This window comes from Fukomys damarensis, unplaced genomic scaffold (genome assembly GCF_012274545.1).
Source record: "Fukomys damarensis isolate Sample0158 unplaced genomic scaffold, DMR_v1.0_HiC HiC_scaffold_18, whole genome shotgun sequence".
Lineage (NCBI taxonomy): Eukaryota > Metazoa > Chordata > Mammalia > Rodentia > Bathyergidae > Fukomys > Fukomys damarensis.
In genome coordinates this window covers 29248056-29262761 of record NW_022900930.1, presented here as the reverse complement: position 1 = coordinate 29262761, position 14706 = coordinate 29248056, and the positions used below count along the sequence as shown (strand labels likewise).

At 34.2% G+C, this 14706-nt stretch overlaps 1 protein-coding gene across 1 annotated transcript; it reads left to right on the top strand.

The window, feature by feature from the left end:
• The first annotated feature begins 137 nt into the window (after positions 1 to 137).
• On the top strand, positions 138 to 14317 carry Spcs3 (signal peptidase complex subunit 3). Its single transcript, XM_033765429.1, has 6 exons — positions 138 to 156; positions 1173 to 1246; positions 3032 to 3108; positions 7900 to 8015; positions 8984 to 9068; positions 13275 to 14317. The coding sequence occupies exons 4-6, from the start codon at positions 7972 to 7974 to the stop codon at positions 13458 to 13460; spliced, it is 315 nt and encodes a 104-aa protein (XP_033621320.1). The 5' UTR covers positions 138 to 156; positions 1173 to 1246; positions 3032 to 3108; positions 7900 to 7971; the 3' UTR covers positions 13461 to 14317.
• The last annotated feature ends 389 nt before the right edge of the window (positions 14318 to 14706 follow it).

Sequence of the window (14706 nt, the reverse complement as noted above, 5' to 3'; positions counted from 1 at the left end):
AACAGCAAACCCGCCCGCCGCCTGCCCCGCGCCCGGCTACGGTCCCGCGGGGTTGCGGCCGCGGCAACGTGGTGGTGGTCGCTTTTGTGTCGTTTAGGACCGGAGCGTCCCTGTTTGACGCGCCCTTTACAGTTGTCTTCCCACCTTCGCAGCGCAGTAAGTGCTTGCAGCTGCTCGGAAGCGAGGCTAGAGATACTGCTAGGATGCATCTACTAGTAGGCTTTTAAACATTTTAACCTTCTGTCACAGCGTTTTCTTGTGTCTTTCAAAATTTATGTATTTTTTTTAGTCATCAGCTTGAATAAATCTTTCAAGACGCCAAAATAAGAATTTCGAAATGACTGTCATTTCGCTGTTGCCTATTTTTAGTATGATCTTTTCTTTTTCGTTCTCCACCACTTGTCTTTGGTGTGTAGCACTTTCCAGTCTTCATAACCATTTGCTCTTCCATTTTCCAACAGGATCTGCCTCTGACCTTAGGTTGTCAAAATCTCCTATAAGCCAGTCATATAATAGGGACTGACTGCCCCACCTGTCCCCCTCCCCTTGGGTCTTCTGTACCGATTTTTATTAGATACTATTTGAAATTTAAATAGACCTGGGGTGGAGATCAGCGGTGCCACTGGGAGATCTAAGGGGGTTTTAAAGAGTTTGGTTCATATTGAACTCTGAACAAATGCTAGATGTTATCATGAGCAAGTTTCTTACTATTCTGGGCCTTAATTTTCTTTTGTTTAAAATGAATTTAAGTGGCACGCTTACTTTGAGACGAGACGATTTGAAAAATGTTAGCTGCTCTGATATGTAGTAAGAGCTCAATAAATAAGCAGCTGTCACTCTTTTTCTACACCATCTTGTCATATGTACCTTTCTTCTACTCATACTTTTTTTTTTTTAAATTTTTTTTTTTTTTTTTTTTTTTTTTTTAGTAGTCTTTATCTTCCGTTAGGGCCTCTTAGTCACTTAAGGTGTATGAAAGTAGCTGATGACCTTTTATATTGAATTAGAATATTTCCCTGTCTTCATACTTGAGGTTTCTCTGGTTTTTACTTGTGTCTTTGTGGAAATGCTGTTTCACTCATGCACACTAGATCCAGTCCTTCACTTTATTTATGTGAATTTCCTATGATGTTTTATATAAAGGAGAGTAAAATTTTTATCTTTACTTCTAGAAAAAATGTAGAAGACTTCACTGGACCTAGAGAAAGAAGTGATCTGGGATTCATTACATTTGATATAAGTGTGGATATCCTTTAAGAAATTATTTCATGCTTTTTCTGTGGTTTTGTAAGTAAGATTCATGTTATTTAGTGATTTGGGGAACAGGGTCTGTCACTGTCTCTATTAAATAATCAGCCAAACCGGAAATTCTTGTACTTATATTTTCATCAGTAAAGTAGTGTTAATAGTTCCACATTTATTCTTAGAGAAAACTTCATGGATTCATGAGTCTGTTGTATGAATGTACTTTAAATTCTTCATGGAAACATTAAATTGATTGAAATCTATGTAAGGAAGTTTAAATATGCTTAGCAAAAACAAAAATAACTAGCTTATTTGGGTGAAAGAAGGAAAATGTTATCAGAGCTCATCCTGCCTAGAAGTATAGTAGAAATGTATGTTTAAAAAGTTAATTGCATTTGTAATAGTTTGAAAGGCCGATATCAAAATAGTTATTGTTAAACTATGTGAGGATTTTGTGATAATTCTTTTTTATAGGAACTTTTGCAAGAGTCAATTGAAACCTTAACAAGAATTACTTTAATGGAAATGATTTAAATGTTTTCTCTTTATCTTAAGTTTCAATCTTTTGATCAATTAATTATTTTGACCACTTAAACTTTAGGATCATAGGTTAATATCTTGTCACTCTGTTCATTGCCATATTTGACCTAAAAGCACTTGCCTTTCTCTGACTCTATGATTAAAGATGGTTATGGAAGGGGAGCAGTCTGATTTTGTATATAAAGCAACTGTCTGAACTGTTAATCAGATCATATGCTTGGGAGGTTTACCTGCTCTTCTATGGTCTCATGAGATTGTAATTTTTCAGGAATAAATTACTGGATTTAGAAGTACACTAGAAATAAGTTCTGAAGGTACCATTTTAGGAACTAGAGTGTGCCATCAGAAAAGTCTTAAGCTAAACTGCATACTTTTCAGTCATGTCATTTTAAAAAATTGCTTTTGTAAGAGTTCATATCTAGCATAAAAGTAGTACTAATATCTTGACTACCATATTTATATTATCAACCTCATTTGTAGTTTATTCAGATTTTCTTAATGCTACTAATCCTTGAAATTATACCTGTTCTTTCAAAGAACTGTCTTAGAAGTCTCAGTTCTAAATGAGTCATTCCTCAAGATTATACATATTTAAAAGTGTAATGTAACAAACTTGTTGCTATCCACTTGTAAATGTACATAATAAATTGACAGCACTTTGCATGTAATACTTAATAGGTTCCCAATATCAGTTCAACTCATTTCTCTGTGGTGGCATCAGTCTTGTAGTTAATTCTAGAGTGTTCTGCACTCTGTGCACTTATGTATAGAGATGTTTTGATCTCTACTTGCACAATAACCAAAACAACTTGTACAATTTATACTTGGTTAATTACTTGAACCTAGTTCATGCTTGCGTGTTATTAAATTTTAGTATTAATGGTTGGTAGTACTTTAGAGCTCCAGTGGAATGATACATGCTTGAATATTAAATCCTCTTAATTTTGAACATGGTGGGTTGGTGCTACATTAAATTAGATTTTGGTTTTCTTTGTTATTTTCTTATTAAAATACTTCAGCTTATAAACCTTGCCTATATAGTTGTAGATGCAAATATTTTTTTGACTTTGTCATTTGAAATGGGCTGGATTTTTCAATTTATTTATCATCTGTAGATATTTTATTAAATAGTGGCTCAGTATGTTTTAGACCGTATCTCCATTGCTGTGGATAATTAAGGAATAACTAAGATCTGTTTACCAGATGTGTGCTATTTTATAATTTATATATTCCTTAATTTGTGTACATCTAGAGAATATATTTGATTGGAATGTTAAACAGTTGTTTCTTTATTTATCAGCAGAATATTCAACAAAAAATAATGTAAGTACTTACATATAAGTATATTTTAACAGTTTTTAAAACATTATTCTTTATGAGTGTAAATGTTACAGTCAAAAAATCTGCCCTGAGCTGCTTAGTAAGAAAATGAAAGTCTTACAGAGTGGTGGCTCTGTTTATCTCCTTTGGTAGCCTCTCTGTTGTTTTTTTTTCCTGTGTTTAATACTTCTGTAGCTTTGTGGTTTGCAGAATGGTATATATGCAGAGCAATCCACAGGTATATAAGGAAAACAGTTCAGAATTTTGAGAGTTTCTCTTAGTGTATTTTCAATTTAAAATTAAAAGGGAAAGAATTTAAGCTTTACCAGTACTTTATAAATGAACACATTAATACTTGTTTTTAGTTATTGAGTTAGATGGTCACATGGCTACTGTGACATGCAAATAATTCTGAAGGAAGAAGGGGAATTCATTAAGCCTACAGGTTGACTATATGCCTGATATTCATTCATTCATGTTCAGAATTTTGCAAAATATTGTAGTATATGCACTATGTAAGTGGATTATATGCCTTGCTTTAAATAGCACAGAAATGGAAGATAGATTTAAAAGATTCTAGCAAAGAAATTACAGATTGAAGATAATGCTAATATTAGTTCCAGGTATATGTAAATAATAGGAAAACGATAGATTGGAGTCTTCTTTCCAGATGCGAAGTTAATGTTAAAAAAAAACTATTAAAACAAAAATAACTTAGTCTAATAAGTTGGATGAGAAAATTCAACACTGGTTAAGAAGTCTATTAGAAATTCACATTCACTATTGATACTATATAATAAATAGTATGTTTACTATGTGTGTACTTTAATAAACAGTTGCATATTTTGAGAGTTTATATTCAGAATATTTTGTAATCAAAAATTCTTGCAGCAGTAGGTAAGTACAACTATCCCAGTGTTGGGGCATTTTCTTAAAGGATTTCAGTCTTGATGAACATGCTGGTGCAGGAATCAGATTCCTAGGAGGCCACACACAGTGCCTCCTGACAGCCCCTGCTGGCCACTGTGGGCAGTAATATTGACATTATTTGAGGTGGCAGGTATAATGCCTGCCTTCTGGTGTATATGGGTGAGTAGCTGAGCCAGCCAGGGGAGTTTGGATGATTACGTGAAAAATAAGAGATTCTTGTTTAAACTGAAGACTTCAAAAACAAGTAATCTCTTGCACCTTGAGTCACATATTTTCTTTGAAAAGTATGATTGTCCCACAAAATTTTGTTGGGGGTTATATTATTGAGAGGTGGAGTGAAATGAATATGAGGTTTTATTTAATGGCACAGTGTTCAGGAAATCTGAAAACCTATAGAAGATTTAAAGGGAAAAGAAAAAAATGTGAGAGAATGAAAAGATGAAAATAAAGTGTTTGTAGATGGGGAGGGGAGGAGGGGGTGAAGGGAGGGCAGAGGTAAGGGGAAAAAATGAGAATCAAGACTTGCCATGTAAAGGTACATGATCCCAACAATGAATGTAACTGTACTGTATCCCTAAAATGTACCAATAAACTCAATAAAATTAAAAAAAAAAATTCCAGCTCTTGTTATAACTTTTTAAGATTGTGAAGTTACAAAAATGCACATGTATGAAGTTTTAATATACTTTACGATGGGTAGATGAGGCAGTCCATTGTACCATTTCTTTCTTTGGATTCTCGGGCATGGTTTGGCAATTCAAAAACTCTGTTACATTAACAAATTCAATAAAAATAAATGATACGGGGAAAAAAAATTCTTGCAGTAGACTGCCAGTGGTATGACCAGAAAAGATGTTCCTAAACTTTGTGTTTCCTGTATGGTGAGGAGGTAGTATTGCTTCTCAGCTCCATACTCTTTAAGTTAAAATATTCTCTTTCTACGTTATAATTAGAAAGCTACTTAACATAATTGAGTCAACAAAATTTGAGACCTGTATTAAAGCTTGTTACAAAAATATGCAATCAAAAACTATAAAGATTATTAAAATTTTTTTAATCATCACAGATAATTGCAGAATCTATCTCAGTGCCAAATATTTTTCTTCTTGAAAAGTAGTTGACATCTCACTGTATTGGTGATTTTGTCATATATCTACAACTAATATCTCTGCTTATTGTGGGATATTTTGTTTTAGAGTTGAGTCATATTCACAGTTTATAACTACTTGAACTGGTCTTTTAAATTACAAATTACAGATCATCATAAGTTTTGTTTTGGTACTGGGGATTGAACTCATGATCTTGCACTTTCGAGGTACAGCACCACTGGGCTAAATTTTTGGCCCTACAGATTATAAGTTTTATAACTCAAAATTATTAAATTGTTATATAACCACCTATTAAAACAATTATGAATGAAAGCTATTGCTCAAGTATGACTTAGAGCTTTTGCTGCAGGTAGAGCACTATACATATTAGAATATTTATGTGAAATACTTAGATTCTATTTTAGTCTTGGTACTGCACATATAAAGTGATAGACTTAAAATGAAAATGAAAAATGTGAATTTAACATGTTGCTTATATGTTATGTTTACTGAAATTAGTCTGTCCTTGGTGTATTTGTAGTTAAGGGTGGGTCTGCATTTATTTGAACTATTTCCAAAGGCTAACATGATCAGTGTTAATGTATTTATTAAAAATTTTAGTACTTTGTTAGAATCTTATGCATTGTTGCAGATTATTCACACCAGGGAAATTATTCGGTATTTACACATGTGTGACTTGTTTATTTCACTTAGGAGTATATCTTCAATATGTATCCATTTTCCTATGAATGAATCTATTTTCTCATTCTTTATGGCTGAGTAATATTCCATTTTATAGAAAAACCACATCTTCTTTATCCAGTTTCCAACAGATGGGCAAATGGGCTGTTTCCAAGTATTAGCTATTACAAACTGTGCCACTATAAACATGGGTGCACATACTTCTCTGTGATATGATTCTTTTAGTTCTCTTGGAAAGATACCCAACAGAGGGATGGCTGGGTCAAATGGAACCTCCAGTCCAAGCTCTTTGAGGAATCTCCATATTGATTTCCATAGTGGTTGCACCAGTCTGCACTCCCACCAACAATGGAGAAGGGTTCCTTTCTCCCACAACCCCGCCAACATTTGTTACTGTGTGATTTCTTGATAGCAGCCATTCTTTGTGGGGTGAAGTGGAATCTCAGTGTTGTTTTCATCTGCATGTCTTGAATGACCAGTGATGTGGAACATTTTTTCAAATATTTTCTTGCTGCTTTTACTTCTTTGTCTGAGAAATGTCTGTTCATTTCAGATGCCCATTTTTGAATCGGGTCTTTATATTTGGGGGGACTGATTGTTTTGAGTTCTTTATATATCCTTGATAATAGTAACATAAATTTTATGCCAGATATGTGTTGTTAGGCAGTAGAAATATTATGATATGTAAGTTTTCATCCTTGCTCTTCAGAATAGACAAAACATCAAAAGAGACAAACAGGAAAAGCTATTCTTGAAAAATAGACTACAAATGAAAATATTATTCTGCTGGTTTCAACAAATTACTAAAATAAATATTACTTTTATGATGAGTATATCTACATTTATATTTATAATTCTAGTTTACCCCCCGGGTATAACTAGTAAGAGTTAATTCTAATTTGGTATTTGATACATTATTGCTTTGGTAAAAACTGATATATATGAAAACCATTTAATTTCAGCATATCTTTGATTCTCTGGACTCTTCAGTCTTAATAATTTCTGCTTAGTGTTAGGAAGAAGCTTTAGTCGCTTTAAACTTCTTTTAGAGATAGCTTTTTCACATTTTATGTTAGTGCCTTCGTCACACACTGAGAAATCCGTCTCAGAAGCTAATGGATGATTACATAGGAAAAACATTTGAGACCTAATAACAGTCACAAATGTGTTTTATATTTCACAACCCTAATTTTAAAAATTGAATTTACTTCTAATATGCTGGAATATAGAGGCTTTAATGAATTGTCTGACCTAGAATTTAGGCATGAGAATACAATGATGCACATAATTTTTTAATGTAAAGGAAAAAAATAATTTCTTAGTAATTTCTTGACAGTGTAAAATGTGAAGATTCATCAGTCTTATTCATACCATAATCTAGCAGCAGTAAACCTCTATTAGCTGTGTGAGGAATAGGGACTGGCTCACTGTTTCCCCAGTACCACCAGGATTCACTCTGAGATAGAGAATGTTAAGTTTTACTGGGAAAAGAGACTTCAAAGAATACTTTCCTGTTATGGATTCTAATCCCTCTGCTCCTCCAAAAGTCTCATATTTGGGAGTACATATAGATGTAAAACTTTTTGGTATCTTATGAGGATCCTATGTAATAGAGTTGACTTGTAGCAAAAGAAATGTTTTCTTTTTATATTTAACGAATATCTTATTTATCTTTTTCTTCCGCGTGTAAAATAGTTCTTAACAAAAGTAATTTTTTGGGGGGGAAATATTCTCTCCAAGAAACTTTGCCCACTTTCTATTTATATCTACTTGCTATCATTTTGTATGCAACAAGATTTTAGTAAGTTAGCAATGTTGGATTCACTCAGGTGAAACTTTTTGCTTAGTGATATATTTTTAAAATTAACTTTATTGATATATTTTAGGTATACATTGTGATTACATTCATCATGGGAGTTTGTACCTGTACATGATATATCTTAGTTCTTGTTTTTTCCCATTCTCCTACCCTCCCTTGCTTTTGTGAGTAGGGGTGGAGGGACTTAATAATGTTTTAAATTGAAGTGATAAAATGCTATTTCTAATGAATTATCTACTTTTCATTGTAATGTAGGCCCTGAACCAAGTTGTCCTTTGGGACAAGATTGTTCTGAGAGGTGATAATCCAAGGCTGCTGTTGAAAGACATGAAAACAAAGTATTTCTTCTTTGATGATGGAAATGGTCTCAAGTGAGCAATTTTTTTTTTGTTTTCTACTTTAATAGGTGAAAGAGAGATGTAATGTGTTTTTATTTCAAAGAAAAATATGAAGTTAAAAGAAAAATTTAAAGTCAAGCATTTACATAGACCTGAACTGGAAGATTGTAAAGAAATACAAATTGGGATCTAAAATAAGTACAATAGGGCTGTTGATTTTAGTTCAGTGGTTCTGCTGCCTACCTTCGCAAGCACAAGGTCCCGAATTCAATCCCCTGTACCAAAAATAAATAATAAATAAAATAAGTACAGTAATTACTTATTTTTCAGTATGTGAAATATAATAGCCAAAATAATAAAACCTACAGTTTCTCTGAGTTGCATGGGAACCTAATCTCTTCTTTCTAAACGTAAATCTAAATGAAAAAGTAGTGCGTGCATTAGGTTCAGGAGTTGATACCGAAGTTTGGTTCTTTTCTAAGCTTCACATTTATTCTTTACAAAATGGGAGAATCAGAAGGAATCAGGTAATTGATTCTTCTTAATGTTGTGTAAGTATCAGGAAGGATTTTAGAAGAGACTTATTTTGACTACACCAAACCTCTGTTCCCAAATGAAAATTTCAAACCATGGTAGATTTTGATTTTAGATTTGCACGTTTAAATAATGACAAAATTTAGATTTTATGTCATTGTGTTCTGGTTCCTAGTACAAGTCTTGTTTTATGTTCACTGTATTACTCATATAAGCTTTTTGGGTCATAGTTCTTTTAACTACAACTATGAGTATAGGTGGGTTATTAAGAGGTACTGTACATGGAAGGCTGGTATCTAGCAGTACCCTTGGTTTTTCCATGACACAAGAAAATAGTTCTTGCAGATTAGCACTCCTGTTAAGAATAGCTAGTTATAAAGTATTTGATGCCTCAGTGCTTGATTCGAAATATTTCTATCAAAGTACAAATGTTTTTGCTGACTTCTGTTTATTATATCTCTTCATAGGGGAAACAGAAATGTCACTCTGACCCTATCTTGGAACGTTGTACCAAATGCTGGCATTCTACCTCTTGTGACAGGATCAGGACATGTATCTATTCCATTTCCAGATACATACGAAATAACAAAAAGTTATTAAATTATTCTGAACTTGGAACAACATATTTTTATACTTAATGAATTATATCTCATTTATCTCTTTCCTTCCCTTGCATCATTATCATCTTCTTTTTTTTTTTTTTTTTTTTTTTTTTTTTTTTTTTTTTTTTTTTTTTTTTTTTTTTTTTTTTGTGGGAGAGGTTGTTACTTTTGTGTGTGTGTAATAATGTCAAAAACATACTGAAGGGAAGGGTTAAATGGTTTTACAAACAAAAAAAGTCACCAGAGCAGAGTATTACAAAAATATGGCAACTACATAATTATTTGTAAAAATACATATATTTCAAGTATTCCCTGTATTTCCATTATTCTTTATGGAATATAAAGTGAGCATGAAGGATTGTTAAAAACTTTCAGGTGCCTGTAGATTCATAAGAATTCTGAATTTTATGCTTTGCATTTATGAAAGTCCACACTGGATGTGACTCAGAAGTAGACATTCTCTTATATCTTTTAGGGTATATTAGCTTACAAGAAAAATTAATAAAATTCTTTGCTATAAATTTGGTTCACAAAAAGCCAGAAGAGATCGAATTTATTTCATTTGTCTTAGGAATACCCATAAAGCTTGTTTTTCTTAGATGACTAGTGGCTTTTTCCACTCAGAACGAATACCTCTTTCTGTGCTGTAATCATTCACACTCATGTTAAAATCTCAAATTAACCAAATGTGTCTTTCAGTGCTTTTTGTAAAAACCTTTCTTTATACACCTTTGTATAATTTTTTCAGCATTGTCATTGAAAGTTGAAGATGTTTGCATAGTTTAACCCTGTGATTTAATTAAGTTTGTTCTTGTGAGCATGCCAAGAGCCACTAAGTGGTAATTACCTCCAGCTTCCTCTAGGTCCATATTTTAATAATTTTTGAAGTAGTAATAATATTTGCATTGTGGTTTTCTGTTTACAAAGCCCTCTTGTGTATTTTATTGTTATGTTACACTCAGTACCTAATGAGGTAAGTAGTACCAATGTTAGCTCTTTGCAGATGAAAAACCGAAAACCCAAGCTTATTGAATTGCTCCAAAGTAAATAGCAAAGAATGAAGTTAAAATTTGAACTAAAGTCTTCTGATTCTGTAGCTTGTTCCTTCTGTTTTATCTCAGTTTGAAGACTAATTGTAGTTCCCTCACAATTTTTGTAGTATTTTTTGTTGCCTGAATACCCTTTTTATCACTTCTAGAAGTGGTTTCTTAACTATATTGAAGTGACTAATTTTGAAGCTACCAACAGCTCAGGTAGTAGTACTATCTCATCTTATTCACTGCATAAATTAATTTTACTTATATTAAAATATAGGAAAAAATAAATTACATAAAAGCAATTTTGAGATGAATACATAATATATGATTGGCTACATAATCATATTTCTTATAACTATTTAGTGGGCAAATAAGCATTTCAAAGATTGCAACTGCAAGAATCCTTAAAAGCAAGACGAAACACTAGTTATACTATCAGCAGCAACCAAAAGGGCTAATACTTTATAAGAGCAATTTAAATTCACTAATATTTGCATTTTATTTACTTCATATGAAATACATCACTCTTTAGTTATATTCACTTTAAGAACTGTTGTATGTGGTTGTATGGGTCACATAAAAGCATGTGCATATGAGTTTTTCAAACTGGCAAGAAGGTCAAAGATACAGTATCATGAATACTCTACTGGGCTTGGCTCCCAGCTAAGCTTCAGGGTCCCAGGTTCTGTATCTGAAAAATGACAGCTTTGGACAAGTTAACTTAAGTGGTGATCCTTTTAAACCACATGTCTGTGAAATTTGTTTATCTGTTCCGCAAAGAGATTGAACAGAAAATCACCTTAGTAATATAAAGATGGGAGTATGATTGAATGACACATAATTCCTAGGGATCTGACTTTATTTCTGTTACATTTTTACTTTGTTTACTTTGTTACATTTAACTTCATTTACTTTGTACAAACACTGGATATGTAAACTTAAAATCTACAGGTGTCAAAGCTTAAAAAAATTGGATATGTTCTCATTAAACATGTATGATAAGCCTGCACTTTGAACCAGACCTGAGTTCTGGTTTAATAGTTCATTACACTTTTATGTTGAGTGGATCTATTTGTCTAGAGATTAATATTGATAATTGAGTTGCAGTTTATTTGTCAAGGCCATATTTTTGCAGTTTGGTGAGGAGAAATAGGAAAGCCCAATCTGCGCAATGTGGATAAAATTTTCATTTTTACTTAACTAAGGGAAACTGCTCAGGTTAAGTGTGCTCCATCATGAGAATAAGAAACCTGTGTCTCAGGAAATAATTTTTGGGTGTGTACAGCTTTATTAGCCTGTCATAATTATACATTTTGAAAAACTGACCTGTATTTAGTTTGAAAAACATCTTCTTAGTTGTACAGAAGTCTTGTTAAATCTCTTCAAAGATATAAGGCTTCAAACTAGTAACAACCTCAGCATGACCATAAATGTCTGAGCCCAGAGATAATTCTGAGAAGAGAATAATTGCAAGACACTTAACTAAATATTCAGTTAGAAATTAGTTCATTTTAATGTGTAGCACCAAAATACCCTTCTCTAGTAGTTTTAACCTGGACAAGAGCTAAATCAGTATTTTTTATTCCTGTAACTAATTGTATTTTAGTTTCTTTCTACTGAAAGGGAAACAAAAGGCTTCAGAAATTCCTAAGGGTGAAATAGAGAAACAAATCATTTTGAGTTTTCTTTCCAGGAATGAATTTAGACTTTGGTGGGTTTGGACAGCCAATTAACCTAAGAAATGGACTGTAAGAATCTAAAGCTTTGGATCTGGGGGCTATAGGTTACTGGAGGGCTTTTTAAAAATACTTTGACTCAACATGTAAAGGGCTTATGGGAAGGGGAACCGTAAGCTGTGAACTTTGTAACCACACACCTGTCCTTTTCAGAAGTTTTCCTTGCTTTTACAGAGGGCCTCTGTACATACATGAGACTGCCAAAAGTTTAGAGATTGCTTTCAAAAAGTTCTTGCATGTTTTTGATGCAATCTGGGAAATTGTTTACTTCAAAAATACAGATTCATAAGAAAGATTCATGAGAATAATGACTATATGAGAACTTTATTAATTGCAATAAATATTCAGCATTTTTCTAATGAAAATAAATTTTGTTTACAAGTAAAAGACTTTCAGATTTAAGGTTTTTATGTGAAGCTGCTGTACTGAAAGGAAGAAATCAAGTCTAGTCATATGTGGTGTAGCATGCCTATAATCCCAGCACTGAAGAGGCCGAGGCAGGAGGGTTGTGGTAGTGGGAGACCAGCCTGAACTACAAAGTGAGACCTTATGCTGAAGAATATATATATAAAAAAATTTGAAACCAAGTCTAGTGCACTTGTCTTTTGGGAGGTTGAATGGGGGCAAAGGTTATTACACCTAAAGTACACAAACACGCTCCTAGACTGTAAACCCTCTGCGGGGCAAGCTGTCAGATTAGCTGTGTATTCCCCAGCACCTAGCATAGTGCTCTGCACATGGTAGGTGCCCAATAAATACTGATGATGTTGAAGTCACTGTGTTTCTAATGTGACAACTATGGGGACTCTGAAGTTATCATTCCCCTTCTTTGTAAGTACTGCTTTTTTCATTATTGAGCTTACTTAGATTTGACTTCCTTTTTCCTTTCCAGCTCAGTTGGACTGCCCATAAAGGTAAATGATACTCTTGTTCCAGGTTCTAAAACCTGTGTTACTGAGGCAGAAAGCTAAGTGATAGCTGTTCCAGATAAGACTGGCATGTACATTTATTTGTTTTTTAACACTGACCCCCGCCCCCCCCAAAAAAAACACTCAAGATGCTTCTTAAAGTATAACTCGAAGAAAAGGTTTTAGATACACACTTCCTGAAAGCCCAGTTGTCTGCCTCTGGTCTTGGGCACATGCTCTGATTTGGTTTACTGCTGCCACATCTGGCTCATCTGACTGCCCTGAACTTGCTTAGTTGTAAAAATCTTAATCCTCTATCTCAAAAGATAGTTTCTTAGAAGGCACAGTTGACAATGGATTCAAAACAACCCTTAGCACCACAGGAAATGAGTTTAGAGGGTAAATACTGAACTTAGGTTTTATCTTATCAAGGATTTTATGAGGTTGGCAAGATTTTTATTTTCTTTTCTTGCAGCATGGGAACTCTAAGCCAAGACCTTCTCTTCAGCCCTTAGATGTTTCTTTTATCATTTTGTCGTCATTCTGCTTCACCACTGTCAGGCTGGCGCCCTGTTCTGACCGCAGGGCCTCGTTCTCCCGCTTGAAGTCGGAGACCTGTGCCTGGAGCAAGTTCACTTCCTGTCTCAGCTTCGTGACCTGATTTTCTGCCTTCGCAGCCCGTTTGGTCATGAGCTCCAGGTTCTGCGTCACCTGCTGCACTACCGATTCCAGATCGTGGTGGTCACTCTCCTTGATCATCTTCGCTTCTAACTTCCGCTCAATTGTCCTCACCATTTCTGTCTGAGTTTCAGAGAAGCCCTGAATCTCATTCAGCTTTCCTCGTAGCTTTTACCTCTCTCTACGTGAAGTATTAAAGCAAGAATTCTGATTTCAGTGGATGATTGAGTCATGAATTAGCACCGCAGAAAGTTCACCTTCAACAGCCCTCATTGTACTCAAGAAGACCTCATGCTGCTGGGTTTTCACGTGTGTAAATACATCCCACTTGTTTATCTGTGAGTCCAGTTGTAAATGGGCACGTGGGAATTGAATAGTAGAGGAGCTCATTGTAGAAGTGTATTTAAAATAAGTGCACATTCTAAAGGAGATCTCTTCTGTCCCACTGCTCCCCCCACCCCGTTGTTAGGGACTTGGAGAGTATAACCTCCTGGGGTAAGTGAATTAGTGCACAGTGGGAAGAAATCTGTTGACTGACTGGGGAGGAGAGTTATGAGGTAAGGTGTGCTGAGGGATCTGGAGTAGACATCTTTTAAGAGAATATGAGATGTCTTTGCCAAGTTGTGTGAGCACCTCCCAACTTCGTCAAGTCTGGGACTTGTTCCTGAGGGAGACTAGAAGAGATACAGGCAGAAAGCAGACAGGAAAATTGTAATTGCAATACTATGCTTTTAAGAAAAATTGCAGCTTTAGGACAGTTACCCAAGGTTACATTGTCCTTTTCCAGGACACACCCCGCCAAAAAAAAAAAAAAAAAAAAAAAAAAAACGGTTTTAAAGATACAGTAAGCCTGTAAATTAAGTGCTTACGCTTTTCTCTTTAGTGTGTCCTTTTTGCCTCTTCATGACTGAAACATCTTGAAAATTTTGTTTCTGTGATTAGGTTTCAATGAACCTACAACCTACCCCATGAATGAGGTAATTAGATGGCCCCATCTTGGGGTATGAACTTGGACCGCATTTGGTGATGGGCAGACCACTGCTGCGGTCTCTGCAGCTGCTGTAAGTCTCCCCTATATATTGTTAATACTTGTTATACAGAAACAAACCAGGTTTATTAATCTAGTTGGGAATCATACTTTTTATTAAAAGTTTACAAGTGGATTTTATAAGAATGCTTCTTGATTGGTACTCGGCATTTGAAAACTCAAATATTCTGAACTATAATAG

Coding starts and splice junctions, on each gene's coding strand:
- Spcs3 (XM_033765429.1), top strand. CDS start 7,972: ATGAAAACAAAGTATTTCTTCTTTGATGATGGAAATGGTCTCAA. Junction 8,016..8,983: donor GATGATGGAAATGGTCTCAA/GTGAGCAATTTT, acceptor ATCTCTTCATAG/GGGAAACAGAAATGTCACTC. Junction 9,069..13,274: donor TTGTGACAGGATCAGGACAT/GTATCTATTCCA, acceptor CTTTTCTTGCAG/CATGGGAACTCTAAGCCAAG.